The 19198-nt window shown below is 38.0% G+C and overlaps 1 protein-coding gene across 2 annotated transcripts in view; it reads left to right on the top strand.

Annotated features, from left to right (window-relative positions):
* Nucleotides 1-19198, top strand: part of MTDH (metadherin) — a 40405-nt gene that overhangs the window by 13922 nt on the left and 7285 nt on the right. Inside the window, exons 6-11 of one of the 2 annotated variants that reach the window (XM_076329362.1) lie at nucleotides 2113-2364; nucleotides 4519-4605; nucleotides 6579-6677; nucleotides 9010-9134; nucleotides 9695-9814; nucleotides 12284-12403. In XM_076329362.1, coding sequence (XP_076185477.1) covers nucleotides 2113-2364; nucleotides 4519-4605; nucleotides 6579-6677; nucleotides 9010-9134; nucleotides 9695-9814; nucleotides 12284-12403 — 803 coding nt within the window. The remainder of the gene's footprint in view (nucleotides 1-2112; nucleotides 2365-4518; nucleotides 4606-6578; nucleotides 6678-9009; nucleotides 9135-9694; nucleotides 9815-12283; nucleotides 12404-19198) is intronic. The other variant, XM_076329363.1, reaches the window with a different exon arrangement.

The following is a 19198-nucleotide window of genomic DNA, read 5'->3' as shown; positions in this document are numbered from 1 at the left end:
TATACACAAGTTACTCAGTTCTTCACATACTCCTTTGAGAGGCATACTTTAAATACGTTCATTTTGAAAGTATGTAAATATAAATGTACATTTATAAATATACATGACATTATATATGTCATATACATAATTTTAAAAATATTTGTCTATTTTTAGACTGTGATCAACTGGTGAATCTTAGCAGTTTTCTAATTGAGATACTGCTATAGTAATACTTGAAGTGAATTAGTTTGGCATAATGAAATCAAGATGGTTGTTTCTTACAGCCAACATTAGTGGTGTTGCTTTAACGAAAAGTAGTCAGTGCAATTAAGCAAGTCAACAAATGAGTTATTAAAAGCACCCAGGTCCAGAAAGCGAATCACTTTCTGCTAGTTTTTGAGAGCTTTACTTCACATGCAAACTTCCTGGACCATAGCACAGAAGGAAGGAGCTGTATTCTTCAGAGATGCGTAATGGGAGGACAGGAGGCAATAATCAAGTTTCAGTAAGGGAAATTTTGACTGGCCATGAGGAAAAAAGCTCTTCGTAAGATTGCCCAGAGATGCTTTGAACTATCAGCCTTCATGACTTCCAGAAATTGAATAAAGTGGTGTAATTTTGAAGTTAGCTGTGCTTTGAGCAGAAGGTAGAACTAGGTGACTTCCAGAAATGCCTTCCAACCTTGAGTTTTCTGTGATTCTGTGAAAACTTGCTGGTTGTATAGAAGGTAAATATTTGTGATGGGAGAGTAGTATGATAAACACAGAATAATCAAGCTCCTGCTTCAGGACTTCAGCTGTCTTTTTGCAAGGTTGCAGAAGAGTTTTTCTATCAGCTACACTTTGATTTCTGTCTCTTTTTGTTGTTGCCTTCCCCTAAGATGTCATATTACCCTTAGAGGACATTGACTGACATGAACAATGTTAGTGCTGTGGAGTTGTATAGAGAAAGGGCAGTGTTTTTAAGTACAGCAATGGTGACATTACAGATGTCTGTGTTTGGAAATGATTTGTCTAAGAAAATCTAGGCATATTTCACCTAATCAATTCCTTGCTGGTGAGGCTGCCTTGAATGTCGTATGTTCGTGCTGCCTGAGCTACGAGTTCATTTGAGGAAAGAAATACTTGGTCTGTAGTTCTGTTGGCATATGATGTGGACTTGTCCATCAGGTTTTGGCTGACTGTTTAAGTGTTACACTTGCAATATCCAGATATTTCTTAATCGTTTGTAGATGAGAAGTTTTTGTTGTTTACATTGCGTATATAAAAAGAGAGACAGGATTTGATATACAGAGCCCTTTGAGAAAGATTTCTGATATATATAGGAAGTCAGGCTGGGTGCACCAGGTGACCATTAGCCTTTATGTTTTATAGGGGCATAAATTAAAAATAATAAAAAGTTTTATAATGATCTTTATGTCTCAATGTACTACTAACTTCTCTCACAGTATACATTAAACTTGCTGTGACTAGTAATTCCTCAGCAGGGTAGACTGTTGGAGATAGACTTGTGCTCTTTTACGTTAATGTAACGTAAAATACATTGCTTATGAATTATTTTGAGTGTTACCATGATTTTTTTCCCCTCTAACTTTGATGGACTCTAGTCAATGATAGCTGTGCTCTTTGCAAATTCTGTGTAGTGTTTGGGAAGCATTTTCTAATCCTTGGTCATTTCTTCTACTTCCTGCCTAGAGAACTTCTGTATGCAGTTACGAAAGAGAAATTATTCTCCACTTAGTGCATTGGGCTTTCTACAAATCATCACCATACTCTGTTAAGAGAAATTACCTGGCAATGTTGGAAATGCCCCCACCCCTTTTTTTTTTTTTAAATCTAGAGGCACTGGTTCACCAAGATATCAGCCCTATAAAGAAAGGGACACAGGAAGGAGAGTGCAGTTTGGTGCTGTTTTTTTTCCTTGCTCTTCAAGTTAATAGACAGATGGTGCATATCATCTGAACTGGAAAATCAGCTGAGACAGAGCAGCAGTTCTATATCACACTGGTGTAGCAAAGCTGCTGGTCATTTATACTTTTTTTATTGTTAAGTGTATGTGCACGTAAGTAATACTTTAATTCTTCATCCAGTTCTTATTTTATATAATGCTTTCATTATGCTTGTATTTAAGTTTCTCCAGGATTGAGTGAAAGCCATACAGTAAATGGAGGAAGCTGGAATGAGAAGTCTGTAAAAATCTCCTCACAGATTGGTGTAGGGGAGGAGAAATGGACATCTGTTCCCTCAACTGCAGCTGGGAAGAGGAAGACAGAGACATCGGCTTGGGGCCAGGACACTGGAGATGCTAATGGAAATGGAAAGGACTGGGGTGTAACCCTGGTGGGCAGGCCCTGGAAAGAGCGTTCTTTGTTCACTCCTATTGGTAAGCTATTCCGAAGAAAACTTGCTTCACTTAAGCATTTTTACATAAGTATATTTTTTAGTAGTGAATCTCTTAAATAGCTTTATGTTTATATATTTAAAAAAATCTTGGAGTGGTCTAGTGAAATGTGAACTAAGCAGGTTCTGTTTACTTGTAAGTTCTGATGGCTTAACATCTGTGTCTGTTTACAGTTTAACTGGGGTTTTGGAGTTTTATCTGAAATAAAACTATTTCTGTGAAGGAATCCAATTTTTTTATATCACTTTCCTAAAATTCTGAAAGTGATTACTAAGTAATTTTTAAGTGTAACTTTGGTTTTTTTAATGGATGTCTTAAAACCCATGTCCTAAGTCTATTCTGTTGATCCAACATGATCAAATCAACTGTGTTTGAATTTGGTGGATGTTTGTTTAGGCTCCAGGCATGAAGATTGTTCAGCTCTTGTGACATTTAGTGTTACGCTGTTTTTCTCATTAGAAATTGTTTTTAGTCTTCTCCGTACAGTTTTTTGCCTTTATCACTTGTACTGTCCATAATAACAACGGAGAAGAGAATTATTTGTTTCTCTCTGGGCATCAATCTTCAACTTATTAGTAGATGCTGTAACATGGTCCTTCCCACTATTCAGTCTAAGTGATCCTAGTCTCTTCTGGAAAGCAGTGTTCCTTTGTAGTCAGCAACGTTGCTTTCATCTACACCTCTTTTATTTGTCTCGCATATCTTGAAATGTGGTGCCTGAGGCTGGACCTGCTGTACCATTGGAAGCTTTACTATTGCCAAGTAGAGGCAAAGGGCTTTCTTCATACTCTAGTTAGCTGTATTCTGCTGTATATTCTAATAAGGTAGTTCTTAGTCACTGTGACCAGCTTGTTCTTGTTTTTGTTACCGAGAATACATCGTCCCTGACCCAGGCTGATTTGCTTCTGGTAAAATGATTAGTTTTGTGGGCAAGGAGAGAGCAGTGGATGTCTTTTATGATGACTTTAGTAATGCTTTCAACACTGTCTCTCACAGTATTACTGTATCCAAGTTAGGATGGTTGAAAAACTGGTCAGGCTCTAAGGTAGTAGTAGTGAGTCATACTCTACCTGGAGGCTGGTAACAAGGGGGGAATATCACAGGCCTCTGTACTTAGAGCTGTCCTGTTTATCATCTTTATAAATGACCTGGAGGAGGCAACAGTGTCATTCACATCAGACTCCCAGGTTACACCAAACTTGAGTGGGGAGGGGAGAATCAGTTGATACAGTCCGTATCCGGGGTGCCATCCAGAGGGACCTAAACCAGCTGGAGAAATGGGCCAACAGGAACCTGAGGAAGTTCAACGAGGACAAATGTGAAGTGCTGCACCTGGGTAGGAAGCACCCCTAGCTGGGGACTGACTGTCTGGAGAGCAGCTCTGTGGATATGGGGTCCTAGTGGACACCAAGCTGGATATGAGGCAGCTATAGGCCCCAGCAGCAAAGGACACCAGCAGTATTCTGGGCTGTGTCAACAGGAGTCAGTAGATCTGGGATCATGATTATCCATTTCTTGGACCACATCTGGAATACTCTGTCCAGTTTTGAGTGCCCACCCCCCCAACTAAATAAATGTAATCTTAACCAGATGTTTCTTTTGACACGTTAGTGCCACTGATTATTTCTGCTTATTTTCTACCTTACACTTAACAGTCAAGTATGTATTAATTTTTAAGCAGTATCTCCTATTTGTCAAAAATTGTTCTGAAGTCAGTTGTTCTTTAACATATATACAGTTTGCTCCAAGCTAGGTTTCATGTGCAGAGTTAATAAATATGCTTTTCAATAACTTAGATGATTGCAGTAATGGGAAGAAGAATAATAGTATGGGACTCAAAACACAATTTACTTTTCCTTTGTGAGAAGTTTGTATATAGAAAAGGCTGTAGAGGGAAGAAGATCTCAGAAAGCTTGAAAATTGTCTCAAGATGAGTGTTCATACAGTCACATCTCCAGGAGCACTGATTGATGTAATAAGCAAAATAATGCCCTCAGTTGTGTGAAATGTTAACATGGCTGGAATGTCCACTGTTTTTCTGACCCTATTCATAATTAAATAGCTAACTCTTTCAACATTGCCAGCAGTGTGAAGTTCTTTTTCTTCCCCCACCCCCCCCACCCCCTTCCCGCACAGCTGCTTGGAATGTGGATGCAAGGATTAATAACTCTGAACAGAATTCTACTTCTTTCTCTTCATTTGGATTAACTCCTGGAGTTTCTGGTATGTATGGCCTTCCAAAGATTTTTCCACTCTCTTCTGCCCCACCAGGTGGAAATAGAATTTACCAAGTGTTACTAATATGCACCTTTCTCATTGTTCTTTGAATATAGTACTGGTAACTGTAAACAAGTGGAAGACATGTTTTATGAAAGCCTAGAAAGCTTTTTTGTTATGCTCAAATTATGCAATAAAGTGACTGTTTTAAATTGATAATCAAAAGCTAGATCAATACGAAGGTGATATTTCTTATTTAGCCTTCCTGTTTGTGTGTTGAGTCTAAATAATGGGTGTAAGAGATTGCTCAGTATTGCTGTGTCTCAAGTTGGAGATCTGAAGATTGCTTTCTAGGAAAGTCTGTTTACCCTGATCTTCTGGGAGGTTTGTTATTTGATGGTTGGGTTTTTTCCCTTCGAGGAACTGAAGCGCTACTTCAAAATATGTTCCATAGGCAGGATTTGAAGTCCTGAGTCTTTTCTCTGTTATGACGGGTGGGAAAGCTGAGCTCTGGGTTTTTCTTACTTTGAAGGGTGAAACTGGTATGGAGTGCAAACCTGGCTTCATAACAACTCTTGTGTGTTAAACTACTGACATAAGTGCTACAGTGGTTTATAATACAATAAAGGGATCATATGTCAGGTTTTCTGCTCTTGCTTGCTTACTCCCATTATCTAATGAGTTTGGCATGGCTATTTTCTTTTAGGAAGTAGCTGGCCAAGTGCTTATGCGCTTTGGCTATGTTTACTTCCACTGCAGTTTACAGTCTTTTAACTGTGGAACTCGAGCTCAGTGTCCTACAGCTCACAAGAGTGCTTCATTCTCTGTGCACATCTGAGCCAGGATAACAAAGGAGTTACAAATGCCAAGGTCTAATTTATCAGACTTTCCAAAGAACAGTTCACTTAATAAAAACTTACAGAAACCTTGTCTTAAAGAAAAAGAAGAAACAAAGTCTTAATTGTACAGAGAGTTTTAATAAAATAACATTTCCCAGGGAAGCCACTTGAGTTCGAGTTCCGTCTGTAGGCTAAAACTTAAGAAAGTTTAGTTAATAAAGCGAGACAACAGACTGATCTGAGATTCATCTGCAATACCACCATTCCAACTTTAATTGAAAGAGAAGTGTGAAGACAGTGATGTATATTTGTCATCTTTGCACATTAGCCAGCAATGTTTTAATGCAAAGGGACTACACTAAATATTTACTTCTGACTTGTGACTGGCTAGCAAAAAATGAGAACGTATCAAGGTTCCTGTTATCTGAGGTATCTTTTGCAGTGGTGTTTATAAAATAGACACCCAGGTAGCTATGGTCCTATTTAAACTTCATTCAAAAGTCTCATCATAATATTCAGTCTCACAATTTAGTTTCTTGGGGTTTATTTTTTCTAAAATGGTTTCTTTGCTGATACCTTATTTTTCTTAAAATAATGATGTTAGATGTCTAACACTTTCTGTTACTGTGACTGATATTGGCCTTCCTGTTGTTTGTCATGCTGCTTTTATGTTTCTGACACCTTTTACTTGAAATGAAAATTGGGTTCTTAGTAATGAATAATTTAATTGCTATATCTGCAATGTAATTGATCAGGCTTCTTTCTAGTACTCTTTTCTTTAGGCTTCTCCCTCTAAGAGTTCTTACTGATACAGGGTAATAATTTTACTACCCATAAAAATTGTATTTTTCAGTTTGAGGAGACTGCCTTACAGACTGCTGTTATTCATCCTTCTTACCTTTTTTTTCCATATTTTTCTCCTGACTTAATTTTGTCTTCCTTCTTCAGTTCCCTTGTTTTCTGAATACATCTCACTTCCAAGAGCCTTGTAGTTTTCCTGTCCTGTGCAGTCCTTAGAATCAGATTTTTTTTTCTTTAAGCCTTCTGTCTTCCTTTCCTACTTCGGTTAGAATTTTTTTACCCAAGAAAACTCAGGAAGCTTGTTAACCTACAAGTACAATTTTATTTATTCCCTTTCAGGATCCAACAGTGAGTCAGTTTCTCAGGCTGGTACTTCTGATTTTCAGTGGGATTTAAGTCATGCTCAACCCCCTGTTGATGACGAATGGTCTGGGTTAAGTATGTTCCTCTAAAATGTTTATTACCAAAATTTTGTTAATTACCGTTACTTTAAAGTATAGTTACTTATTAGGTGCTTGTATTAGCCAGTTGTGAGCATCTGAAGAAAAACCTGGAATGTTTCACTTCTGTAAAGCTAATTGACAGTTTGAAGAAAGCAGGAAGAAGTATTTTGACAAACAATAATAGAAAATGGTTAATTGTTAGGAAAAATACTTGGATATTGAAACTCAGAAGTGAAAGAGCTCGTGCATTTTAAGGTAGTTCTGGCTTTTGCTAGAAAATCTTAGTAATAAATTAAAACAGTTACTGCAAATGACGAGAAAAATCTACTGCAAGTCTACAAAAGACTATTAGCAGATTGTATTTGAGTCACTGAGTTTGCTTTTACATGTTTGTTACTGAAAACTTAACGTGACATAAGACTCTTGTATTTAGTTTAACTTAATTTCTCATTTAGCAAACATTAGGAAGTTCTTATGTGTATAGAAAAGCATATGCAGGATAGAAATCACTGAAATTACTTGGGAATTGTAGTAAAACTGGTGTTTACTCTCCCCTTTCCCCTCCCTGCCAATTTTAAAATATTCTTGTAGTTCTTACCACAGTCTCTCCCTAAACAGGGCTGTAGTATAATAGTTACAGTAATTCCTAAGTATTTACTAGTGAAACTGTACCTGTGAAGAAAGCTTTCAGCCTTAAATTCACTTTTTGAACTGCCTTGTAACTGATATCTTTATCCAGTCAGATCTAAGAATGTTTAAGAAAAACAATTTAGTGCCTCTCATTAGGTCATTGACCTGAGAAATTGGTTAAGAAGTTGACCAGAAAAGCTGCCTTGCATGTTGCCTTCTCTCTAAGAACAACTTCTTATTTAATGACTACAAAATTGGAATGGATTGATGCAGTCCTTGATTCTGCCAGTTTTGGCATGACTGCTCTGATACCAGATCATTTTGAAACTTATCTTTTGTCTTTTATCTGTTTTAAGGATAAAGGAAGCACGTTTCAGTTAATCATGTGAAACTAATCAATTTTACGTATTATCAAAAGCACAATTTATTCACATTTCTGTGCATAGAATGTTTATGGCTATAGCTTCTGTTAATGCGGTCATAGATGTCAACTAATTGAAGTGAACGCTAATAGAAGTGGGGAAATAATGGAAGTTTAGGCCAATGTGATACACAGATACACCTTGCTCCTTTATCAGGTTCAGGACAAGGAAATTAACTGTATGTACAAATGCTACTAATTTTTATTATGAATAAAAAAGAATGGATTTTTTCTTTAAGCAACTAGTGAGAGGGCAGTAGATAAACCATAAAGTGTTGATGTTGGGCAGTAATTGTTTTTTCAAATTGGTGAATTTTAGTGTCCAAAGTAAGTGTAATTGAGGTAATATTTTTATATGAAAGCAAGAGGTGGAAAAGTATTGTAAGTAATCTTAAGATCTCTTAGTGTATTTTTGGTTTCATAATGTTTGCCAGTAAATTTAATTGGGTTTACTACTGCTTTTCATTTTGACTTAATTTTCAAATGTTTAAACTGAATCCCGCTGTAGTTGGTAGACCGAGTTTGCCTCTTCTTCAATTTGGCGTAGACTGAGGGTGAGAAATATTTGTGATGTTAATATAAATGTGAAATGAAAGATGATCTTTTACAGGGTCTGTTTTAAAATTGGCTTGCTGTAACTTTCTACTAAACGGACAGTCTAAGGCTTAGTTCTTCCCTTCAGATATTTTTAATTTTTATATAGCTGACCCTTTAAATCTGTCATTCCTGTGTGACAACATAAATATGTGCCATCATAAATGAACGATAGCAAAATGGAGTAGGGACTTAGAGTGTTAGAAAAAATAAGGTTATTAAATGTCAGTGTTACAAGATGACTTCTGGCTCAGTAAGTTTTACACTTCAGATATATCACTTGTAAAGGATTCTTACTAAGGTAAGATTGATCAGTGTTACAGTTCATCTTAATTTTTTCACAAACTAGGAATGAGGTTTAAGATAGAGAACAACTCTTAAATTTGTCCCTCTTCACATAGACTAGAGAAGTATCTCAAAGCAATTGCATCTAGCTAGCTGCTGCTGTGACTAGTTTGTAATCCGATTGCTCTGTAAAATAACCATCTTACTCATTACTTATGAAACTCTTCCACCTATCATTAGAATATTTACATTTTTTCAGAAATACAGGAAATGAATATTTATATCTTGATATCAAGAAGTGGTTTTATGCATAGATTTTTTTTTTTTTATTTTTAAACTGTTAAAGAGCACCTGTAAAGTAAGGACACATTTCTGAAAATCTTTTTCATCCTTGTAGATGGACTTTCTTCATCTGATCCCAGCTCTGATTGGAATGCACCAGCAGAAGAGTGGGGAAACTGGGTAGATGAAGAAAAAGTTGCTTCTGTTCCTCAACCTGAAGAGATACCTGATGTTCAGAAGGTAAAAGGTGATATTTTCTCCTTAGCTCCAAGACTTTGCCCTTACCACTGCTTTTTCTTAAAGTAACTTAAGGGTGATGATAAAGGTGATCTCTCATCTCTTTTACATTGGTAAGAGTAGCACAACTGTGTTTAATTTGTACACAGAGAAGGAAAATGCTGAATGTTGTTATTGAGAAAATAGAAGCCACTTAGCTCCATGTCAAATCTTACTGGCTCACCATAATATAAGGATTACCTTATTGTTGCAGACTAAGGATTTAGACTTGTTTTCATAAATACTTCTTAACAATATTTAGTTCTCTGTATGAAAAACAGCATTTCCTTGCCACCAGTACATGGTGCTCTGTTGCCTTTTTCAGTCCCAACTCCTGTACCTATATTACTAGATAGCATGTAAAGAATGTAGTCTTCCTAAAATGAACTGAACAGATAAGATTGTGTACATTTATAGTTTTATATGCAATTAAATTCCTTACAGCTATTAATTTGTGTTTAGTCTATAGAAGGCATGTTTCGTTGTCATTTTAAATGCTAAATACATTATATTCCCATATGAAGGCTTCAGATAATGAAAGAGAAAAAGCAGAGCCAATTCTTCAGAGTTCTACAAGTGGCAAATCCAAGAAAAAGAAGAAGAAAAAGAAGAAGCAGGGTGAAGAAGCTAACTCTCCTGCACAGGTAAATGGAACAAATTCTGGATAGTCTGAAAGGCAATTGTGAGGAATTCACAAAATCACCTTATTTTTGTGTATTAGTGTCTTAAGCAAAAATTATTTTGGGGAAATTCATTTCCTTATCGTATTGGATTGTCTACTATTGTTTCTCAAGAGTTAAAGTAATCCTTCTCTTACTAGTATCTTCTTTCATTTGAATTATTCCATGTTTGACTTGTGAATACAACGTAGTTTTGCTGGATTTATGGAAAGCATGAAATATGTGGAAAGTATTTATCCTGAATTATTTTTCTGTCAAATAGGATTCTGTACTGTAGGGATGCTTCCAGGAGGAACTTTCCTCTGCATGGGAAGCCTTCTCCTCCTGTCCTTTGAAAGACAGCTCCCTTGGTGGACGTAGCTAGCTAGGAGAACGAGAGAAATTTTCTCCTAGGCTGTTTTAAAGTACAATTCTACTAGAATATAGTTTTCTGAAGTACTGTCGTAGCTTGATTCATGTGAAATGGTAAGTATCAATGCCTCGAACTCAGTAGGTGGAGCTACTCTGTGAGTCAGATTTGAGTGAGATAGTATTTACAAACTGAGGATGGTTGGAGTTTCCTGTGTTACTTAAATAGCTTTTGAAGAATTACATTGAAACAGATTTGTTGTAAAAATAGCAAAAGCAGATTGCACTTCACTTGGCAATTGAATCATGTTTGAATAGATGAAAACAAGTACTTTCCTAATAGGAAAAAGCTTTTAATAGCTCATGCTCAGAATACATCCTGCTTCTGTTTGTAGTGACAGCCATTCATAATTTACTTTCTTTACAAAATGTTAAATGCTCAGTTGAATCTGACTAGGTGAATTGGAGAGAGGGGGGAAAGCATTACTTCAGTCATTCTTGCTTTGGATTTGCTTTATATGATTATTATGCTTTCAGTCTGAGATTTTATTAAAACAATTTTGAAAGATTAAATTTCTATTACATAGAATTCTTTTAAAGTTGTCTATGTGGATGCTTGTGTCATTTTGCAGTGGGTTTTTCTGAGGCAAATTCAAACTGAGGGTACTAGGACTGCAGCTTTTTTGTAATTGAAAACTGTCATGTTCTGGTATCTGCAATGACTAAGTCAAGATTAATAGGTTATGGTTAACAGGTGTTTGCGGATGTTTTGCATGGATCTTAAGGTCAGTGAGTGCATTCTGAAATTATTTTTTTTCCGTTGCCTGTGAGCTGCCTTTTAAGTTGTATGTGTCAAACGGAATCCTACTGTCCATATTAACATAATCAGATTCATTTATTCTACCCATTACTCTCCAACCATTCTGATTTTATTACTTTTTCTTTCAATCCATCAGTCTATGAGGTCATCAGTTTAAAGATGAGAATTTCTCTGTATTAAATTTTTATGGAAAACTGGGGGGTGTTGCTTGATAGGAGCAGACAGAACTGCTAATACATCACAGATAAGTTATCTTTGTTATAGCAGTTTAGTAATTTAACTTGCCAGTCCTACTTCAAACTCACTTAAAATTTGTATATTTATCCCCTGAAAATTGAACACGTTCACTTAAACAGCATCATCTTTCTCATTGATTATACTTAAGGGTTCACACTCATATTTGTTGACTTCAGTGTTTGTCAAGGCAGTGAAAGCTACCTTGAGAGCTAGGTGTAAGGCAATATATATTCTTTCCTGTCAAGAATCAACAGACTTAGACTGTGACTGCGTCTTCACAAGGTTCCAGGGGAAATAAGTGAAGGAACAATGTTTCAAGAGGTACTTCGAGCTTAAAACAAGAGACCTGTGTTCTATTTACTGTTCACCACCACAGGATTCTTCTGGTGCTATAAACAAATGTAACTACTCTAATTCCTCGTGTAAAATGAAAACTTTCCATGATTAGAGTGTTTAAGGAGTAAAGGTTGATACTCTTGGATACTTCAGATATATTTTCAGTTTCTGTACCGAGAGGTTTGTTTTACAGGCATCACGGCAGACTAAATTGGGTTGCAAAAAATGTTAAAGCTTAATATGTGATAGAAAACTGTACAGGTTAATATACAGAGCTTGCATTTAAAAACATTTTACTTGTAACAAACCACAGAATTGACAGCAGTCAAGTCTCATCGTGGTACTTTTGTGAAGTTTTTAGAGTAATTTCAGTTTAATTTCACATCCTTATCATTTCACAGGAGTATGAAGTGCAGTTCATTCAGAGATTGGGATTTTTGTTAGTAAATTGCATGAAGAGTACTGCTTTCTGGGCTTTATTGGGTTCTATGGGTATTTTTGTATTATGTTGTTCTATAAATTTTGAGTGTTAGCATAGGCTAATATTAGCCCACTACTTTAATTTTTTTTAAGATAGATTTTCTTAGTTACAGAAGCTGATTATGGCAACAAAACCGATGTGCAGGGAAGAAGAGTCAGAACATTACTGCAAACACAGGCTTTTTTTTTTTCCCCACCCCCGCTTTTTGTAGGACACTGAAGAACTGGATAGAGAAGCTGGAGAGGAATTTCAGGAGGATACCTCAAAAGTTCAACCACAGCAGGAAATAGCTTTTTCTCTGAAGACCATAAGTACTAGTGAACCAGCTAAGGTAGGGATACAAAATTGGGTTTATGTTACAGGTTCTGATTTGAAGTGCTCAAAGTCCACTGAAACATTAGTTTGTGTAGGTAAGGTTACAGTAAGAATACGGCTTCAGGCTATAAGTTTATGAATATAAAGGCTATTGAGAGGTTGAATTTTAGATACAGGTCAGCTGCGAGTTTCAAAAAGGGTGTCTACTCTGAAAAGCAGTATCTTCTAAATCAGTAGTCACTTTCATGACCGTCAAGTTATTTTCTTGTTTGAATATTCAAGCAATAGTTTAAAACTTTGAAATCTGGAAACCTAAGAACTCATAGGTCTGAGCACAAGACTAATAGCATATTTTGTTTCATTGCAACAGAAGGAAGCATTACTAACTTACTATATTCTGACTTAAATGCAGTCTAAATTTGATTTTTAATGGCTGTGCTGAGCTTAATGCTAATGACTAAATAAGAAAAGTTTTTATTTGAACCAATTCACAAACTGACTGTTTGCTTCAGCTCACAGTTGAAACAAATATTCTAGAGAATACAAGTTCTCTTTAATCTTTCTCCAACTAGCAGCTTTTTTAGATACTGTTATCCTACAAGGATCACATTGTAGGAAGAAGTAAAGTATTTAATATTTCAAGTGGTATTGGTTTTGTGTTCCAAAAAGAGTGAACAATACCAGTGAGACAGCAGTTTAGTACCACAGAATATCTGTCAGAATATTGAGTTTTACTTTTTAATTGCTAAGCATTTGTTTTATAAAGATAACAAGGTCTTAAGATTCAAATGAAAATATTAGAATGGAATCTTTTATGAGAGGCTGCAGGTCACCAAAGAAAAAGTACAGGAAGTGTTTATTGATAACATTTGCCTTGAAAAGCACATTCAGACATACTTTTAGCTTATTCTGAATATCCTACATCAAAGTAGAGCTTTTACTATAATTAGTTTAGGTTCAGTTCAACCTTTATTCAAGGTTAGCAACAGCTACCTATTCTATCTGACTAGTGCAAAGTTGTTTTTTGTGGGGGTTTTTTGAAGCTGTATCTGAAAAAAAACATCTGCCGATGTGTGCAAGTGGCTTTATTCTTGGCAGTGTGTGTGGGTTTTTTGGGTTTGGGGTTTTTTTTTAAAAAAAAAACATAAAAGCAAATACATTGTTTTGTGTTGGAGGCCATAGCTGAAAATGTGTAGACAGAAAACTCATATTTGGATTGTGACTTCAAGGTGGCTTTTTTGACATCTAGAAAGGGGTGTACTGGTGCATCCCAGAAGGCTAGCTTTTGCTGTTTAGAAATCTAAATTGATTTGAGAAATACTTTTTAGCTACATGTAACGATTCTTTTGATCTACAGTTAAGTATTTTGTTTTTTCTCACGAGGTGTCAGCACTGCCAAAATATCAGCCCAGTTTCAGTAGACTTTGCTCAATTGTTTAGAGTTTAAAACCATACCCAACTTCCTAGGTGATTTGATGGCATCACCTCTGATGTAGGCCTACGCTGTGCACTATTTTTGGGGGGCTTGAGTGCTCCTGTTACTCTTGAGTCTTAAATTCAATCTGTTCATATACGTGCCTATGTATAGCTGTGTTAGTCAGTGGCAATTTTGTGAAAAAGTCTGTATTAAACTTGGTGTGGGGGCAAAGGACAAACAAAACTATTACTAACAACACTCTCTGGAAGTTACTTGGACTTGATAAAGGACAATTTGTGAATTGTTGTATCTGACAATGCAGATGGTCTATCAGTCTTTATCAAGTCTCCTTGCCATCAGATTTGGCTTCACTGTAATTTCACACGTGCAAAGATGCCTTCTGATGTTGTTTGACTTGGCTGTTCCAAAAAGTTTTAGAAACAGTCTGTGACTGACGTGTGAAATGGATGACTTAAGTTTCCAAGGTAGATAATCTAGTCTTGAGCAATGAGAACCAAATATGAGGAAAAATAAACTGAGTACAAGTAAGTTATGATCCAGAATATCCTCATAAAGACCGGAAACAGCTGAATGTTGAACACTTCTGGGTTTTTGTCTGGTGATGATATTTTTCCTGTATTACGCATTGGGCTGTGTGGAAACCTTTGGCATTTTGTCAGCACGCACAGGTTTTAAATCAAGAGATACCTTTGGAAATCCTTCATCTGTAACAGTTTCACAAGTCACTACTTCATTAATAAATTGTAGAATTATGCATATAACCATTTCTATTATCAAATAGGTTTTATTCGTTGTTTCAGCTTTCCTTTCTGAACTGATTTGTTAACACAGAATATCCTAGTGAAGAGTGGTACCCAATTCTTAATGTTTGGTATCGCTATCCACTCCCCTCATCCAAAATTCAGACAGAAGTATGGTATTTGGAAAAATGTCCAGATAATGCTGTTATGTACCTGTATCATTACATTTGCAGTAATACTGCATGCTTTCAACATTCAAGCTGCAACATGTTTGTTAGTCAACCTGACAGCTGTATGCCATTTAAATCTTAATTGAGTTACTTTACCTGCAGGTGGAGAGTGACTCTGTCCTAACAAAACTATACCAGTGACCTGAATCAATTACCATGCACAACTAGAGCTTTAAGTCCTCCTTCTGTTTGAGAGGCCACATCCATTTTGTTAGAGTTCACGTATTTATGTAGCCGATGTTTGCTAACCATTAGACAACATTAGAATTAGCTAAGCTTGGAAATCCTGTAGATGGGAATTCATTTTATCAGCATGGTTGATATTAAAAAAAAAAAATTCAAGAGTACCATATTTTCAGTAGATTGAGAAATATTGCAATTATAGATATTAGATATAGATATTGATGTGTAAGGGCACAGCAAACTCGTCTGTTCATAAAAGCTTAGAGAACTGCTACCCTCTAAATTCATATGTTGGGTTTTTTAATTAAAGCTGTTAACTTCTTGCTCAGTGTGATATGATTAAAAAGAAAAGTAAAAAAGTGTATCTTTTTGCTCTTTTGTATGTTCTGACTGAATTTTTTGAGATGCTTACGTTACAGTGATGGAAACAGTACAAACTGGTGACTATAATGTAGGATCTGTGTACATCCATATCAAGGGCTGGATATAAACTTCACTGTTTTGTTGTGATAGTTCCAGGTCCTGGCTGTTGTGGCACAACTACAGCCATGACTTCTTAATAACATCCTAAAGTTTGGGGTTTATTGCTTGACTGAGGCACTTTTTTCTAATACACTCTTATTTGAAGCCTTTTGTCTGTAGGTCACCTGCTGTGGGATCATATGCTTTTTATGTTCTGACTTTCCTATTGGAATGTCAAAATTTTTTTTGCATTTTGACTTCTGTTTTACTGTACTTTAATTCCAGTAAGTGCTACACAGTAAGCTACAGTTACATCTTGTCTCTGTAGTGGGAGCCTTCAAAATAGACCGGATAATTGGAAAATACTAGGAGTATCTTTTACTTAGCAGTTATTACTACAGTAGTTTCCACTGAAATAATTTCCAACTGCTCTCACAGATATCTGTTATTCTAATTGTCGTGGTTTAACCTCAGTCGGCAACTGAGCACCACACAGCCGCTCGCTCACTCCCCCCATCCGGTGGGATGGGGGAGAGAATTGGAAGAGCACAAGTGAGAAAAACTCGTGGGTTGAGATAAAAAACAGTTTAATAATTGAAATAAAATGACAATAATAATAATATGATAATAATAATACACAAAGCAAGTGATGCACAGTGCAATTGCTCACCACCCGCCGACCGATGCCCAGCCAGTCCCCGAGCAGCGGCCCCCCGGCCAGCTTTCCCCAGTTTATGTACTGAGCATGACGTCACATGGTATGGAATGTCCCTTTGGCTAGTTTGGCTGTGCACCCTCCCGGCTTCTTGTGCACCTCCAGCCTTCTCAGTCAGTAGAGCATGGAAAACTAAAAAGTCCTTGGCTAGTGTAAGCATTACCTAGCAACAACTAAAACATCGGTGTGTTATCAACTTTGTTCTCATCCTAAATCCAAACCACAGCACTGTACCAGCTACTAGGAAGGAAATTAACTCTATCCCTGCCGAAACCAGGACAATATCCACCCCTTATTCTATACCATCTGCATCATGCTCGTCTCACATTTTCCAGTACATTTTCATTAATCACCACCCCCTTTTTTTCTATATGTACACACACACACACAGAGATATCATTCCCTTCGTCTGTGGGCCATCCCTCTAAAACGTTCGATGAGTTCATTTAGTCCATGACTTCGGGCTCCATCTGTCATAATAATCTTTCAGGGCAGGAAAAATGGAGATGGTATGTGGTGTTGGATTGTTTCATGTTGAAGTCAGTTCTGGTACCATCATCACTGTGCTTTGCTTGGTTTCACTGAAGTTATTCTTCATTAGTCTGGGTGATTCTTACGGTAATAACATTAGTATGGCATATAATATTATTAGTATGATTAGTATATCTGTGTATTAGTATAACTATAATTAGTACTTAACATCACATAATTCAGATTATTGACTATTCTCACCCAAAATCAAATCCCCTTGAGGTACACATTGGACTTGCCCATCCTCCCCCATTATCCACCAAGTGCACCCAGGTCCTTGAGCAAAAGCAATCCCACGGGTGGGTTTGCCTTTGCCCGAAGCAGGAATAACCCAAACTGTTTTCCCCAGCATATTTATGTGCACTACAGGGACTTTATTCCTATCTACAGTACGTAAAAGTTTTGACTGGGCAGGGCCTGCTTGATTGGCAGATCCCCTAGTGTTGACTAACCAAGTGGCCTTTGCTAAATGTGTATCCCAATGTTTGAACGTCCCGCCACCCATTGCTCTCAGTGTAGTCTTTAACATTCCATTGTATCATTCAATTTTCCCAGAGGCTGGTGCATGATAGGGGATGTGATGTACCCACTCAATGCCGTGCTCTTTGGCCCAGGTGTCTATGAGGTTGTTTCAGAAATGAGTCCCTTTGTCTGACTCAATTCTTTCTGGGGTGCCATGTTGCCATAGGACTTGCTTTTCAAGGCCCAGGATAGTGTTCTGGGCAGTGGCATGGGGCACGGGATATGTTTCCAGCCATCCGGTGGTTGCCTCCACCATTGTAAGCACGTGGCGCTTGCCTTGGTGGGTTTGTGGGAGTGTGATATAATCAATCTGCCAGGTCTCACCATATTTATATTTCAGCCATCGTCCTCCATACCAGAGGGGCTTTAACCGCTTGGCTTGCTTGATTGCAGCGCATGTTTCGCATTCATGGATAACCTGTGCAATAGCGTCCATGGTCAAGTCCACCCCTCGATCACGAGCCCATCTGTATGTTACATCTCTTCCTTGGTGACCTGAGGTGTCATGGGCCCACTGAGCTGTAAATAATTCACCCTGATGTTGCCAGCCCAGATCCAGCTGAGCCACTTCAATCTTAGCAGCCTGATCCACCTGCTGGTTGTTTTGATGTTCTTCAGTGGCTTGACTCTTGGGTACGTGAGCATCTACGTGATGGACTTTTACAACCAGGTTCTCCACCTGGGCAGCAATATCTTGCCACAATGCGGCAGCCCAGATGGGTTTGCCTCTGTGCTGCCAGTTGCTTTGCTTCCGTTGCTGCAACCACCCCCACAGGGCATTTGCCACCATCCATGAGTCAGTATAGAGATAGAGCACTGGCCACTTTTCTCATTCAGCGATGTCTAAAGCCAGCTGGATGGCCTTTACTTCTGCAAATTGGCTCGATGCACCTTCTCCTTCAGCAGTTTCTGTGACTTGTTGTATAGGACTCCATACAGCAGCTTTCCACCTCCGATGCTTTCCCACAAGACGACAGGACCCATCAGTGAACAGGGCATATTGCTTCTCATTTTCTGGTAGTTCATTATACATTGGGGCCTCTTTAGCACATGTCACCTCCTTCTCTGGCAATATTCCGAAATCTTTGCCTTCTGGCCAGTCCATGATCACTTCCAGGATTCCTGGGTGACTGGGGTTTCCTATTCGAGCCCGTTGTGTGATCCGTGCGACCCACTTACTCCACGTAGCATCAGTTGCATGATGTGTAGAGGGGATCCTCCCTTTGAACATCCAGCCCAGCACCGGCAGTCGGGGTGCCAGGAGGAGCTGTGCCTCAGTACCAACCACTTCCGAAGCAGCTCAAACCCCTTCATATGCTGCCAGTATCTCTTTTTCAGTTGGAGTATAGTGGGCCTCGGATCCTCTGTATCCCCGACTCCAAAACCCTAGGGGTCAGCCTCAAGTCTCCCCTGGTGCTTTCTGCCAGAGGCTCCAGGTAGGGCCATTCTCCCCGACTGTGGTGTAGAGCACATTTTTTACATCTTGCCCTGCCCGGACTGGCCCAAGGGCTACTGCGTGAACTATCTCCTGTTTAATTTGTTCAAAGGCTTGTCGTTGCTCAGGGCCCCATTTGAAATCGTTCTTCTTCCAGGTCACTTGATAAAGAAGGTTTACGATCAGACCGTAATTTGGAAGATGCATTCTCCAAAAACCCACAACGCCCAAGAAAGCTTGTGTTTCCTTTTTGCTAGTTGGTGGAGACATGGCTGTTATTTTGTTGATCACATCCATTGGGATCTGACGACGTCCATCTTGCCATTTTATTCCTAAAAACTGGATCTCCTGTGCTGGTCCCTTGACCTTACTTTTGTTTTATGGCAAAACCAGCCTTCAGCAGGATTTGGACTATTTTCTTCCCTTTGTCAAAAACTTCTCCTGCTGTGTTGCCCCACACGATGATGTCGTCATTGTATTGCAGGTGTTCTGGAGCTCCACCCTGCTCCAGTGCAGTCTGGATCAGTCCATGGCAAATGGTGGGGCTGTGTTTCC

This window comes from Aptenodytes patagonicus, chromosome 2 (assembly GCF_965638725.1).
Source record: "Aptenodytes patagonicus chromosome 2, bAptPat1.pri.cur, whole genome shotgun sequence".
Taxonomy (NCBI): Eukaryota; Metazoa; Chordata; class Aves; order Sphenisciformes; family Spheniscidae; genus Aptenodytes; species Aptenodytes patagonicus.
The sequence above is the reverse complement of the archived record's forward strand: the minus strand, read 5'-3'. Positions and strand labels throughout refer to the sequence as shown.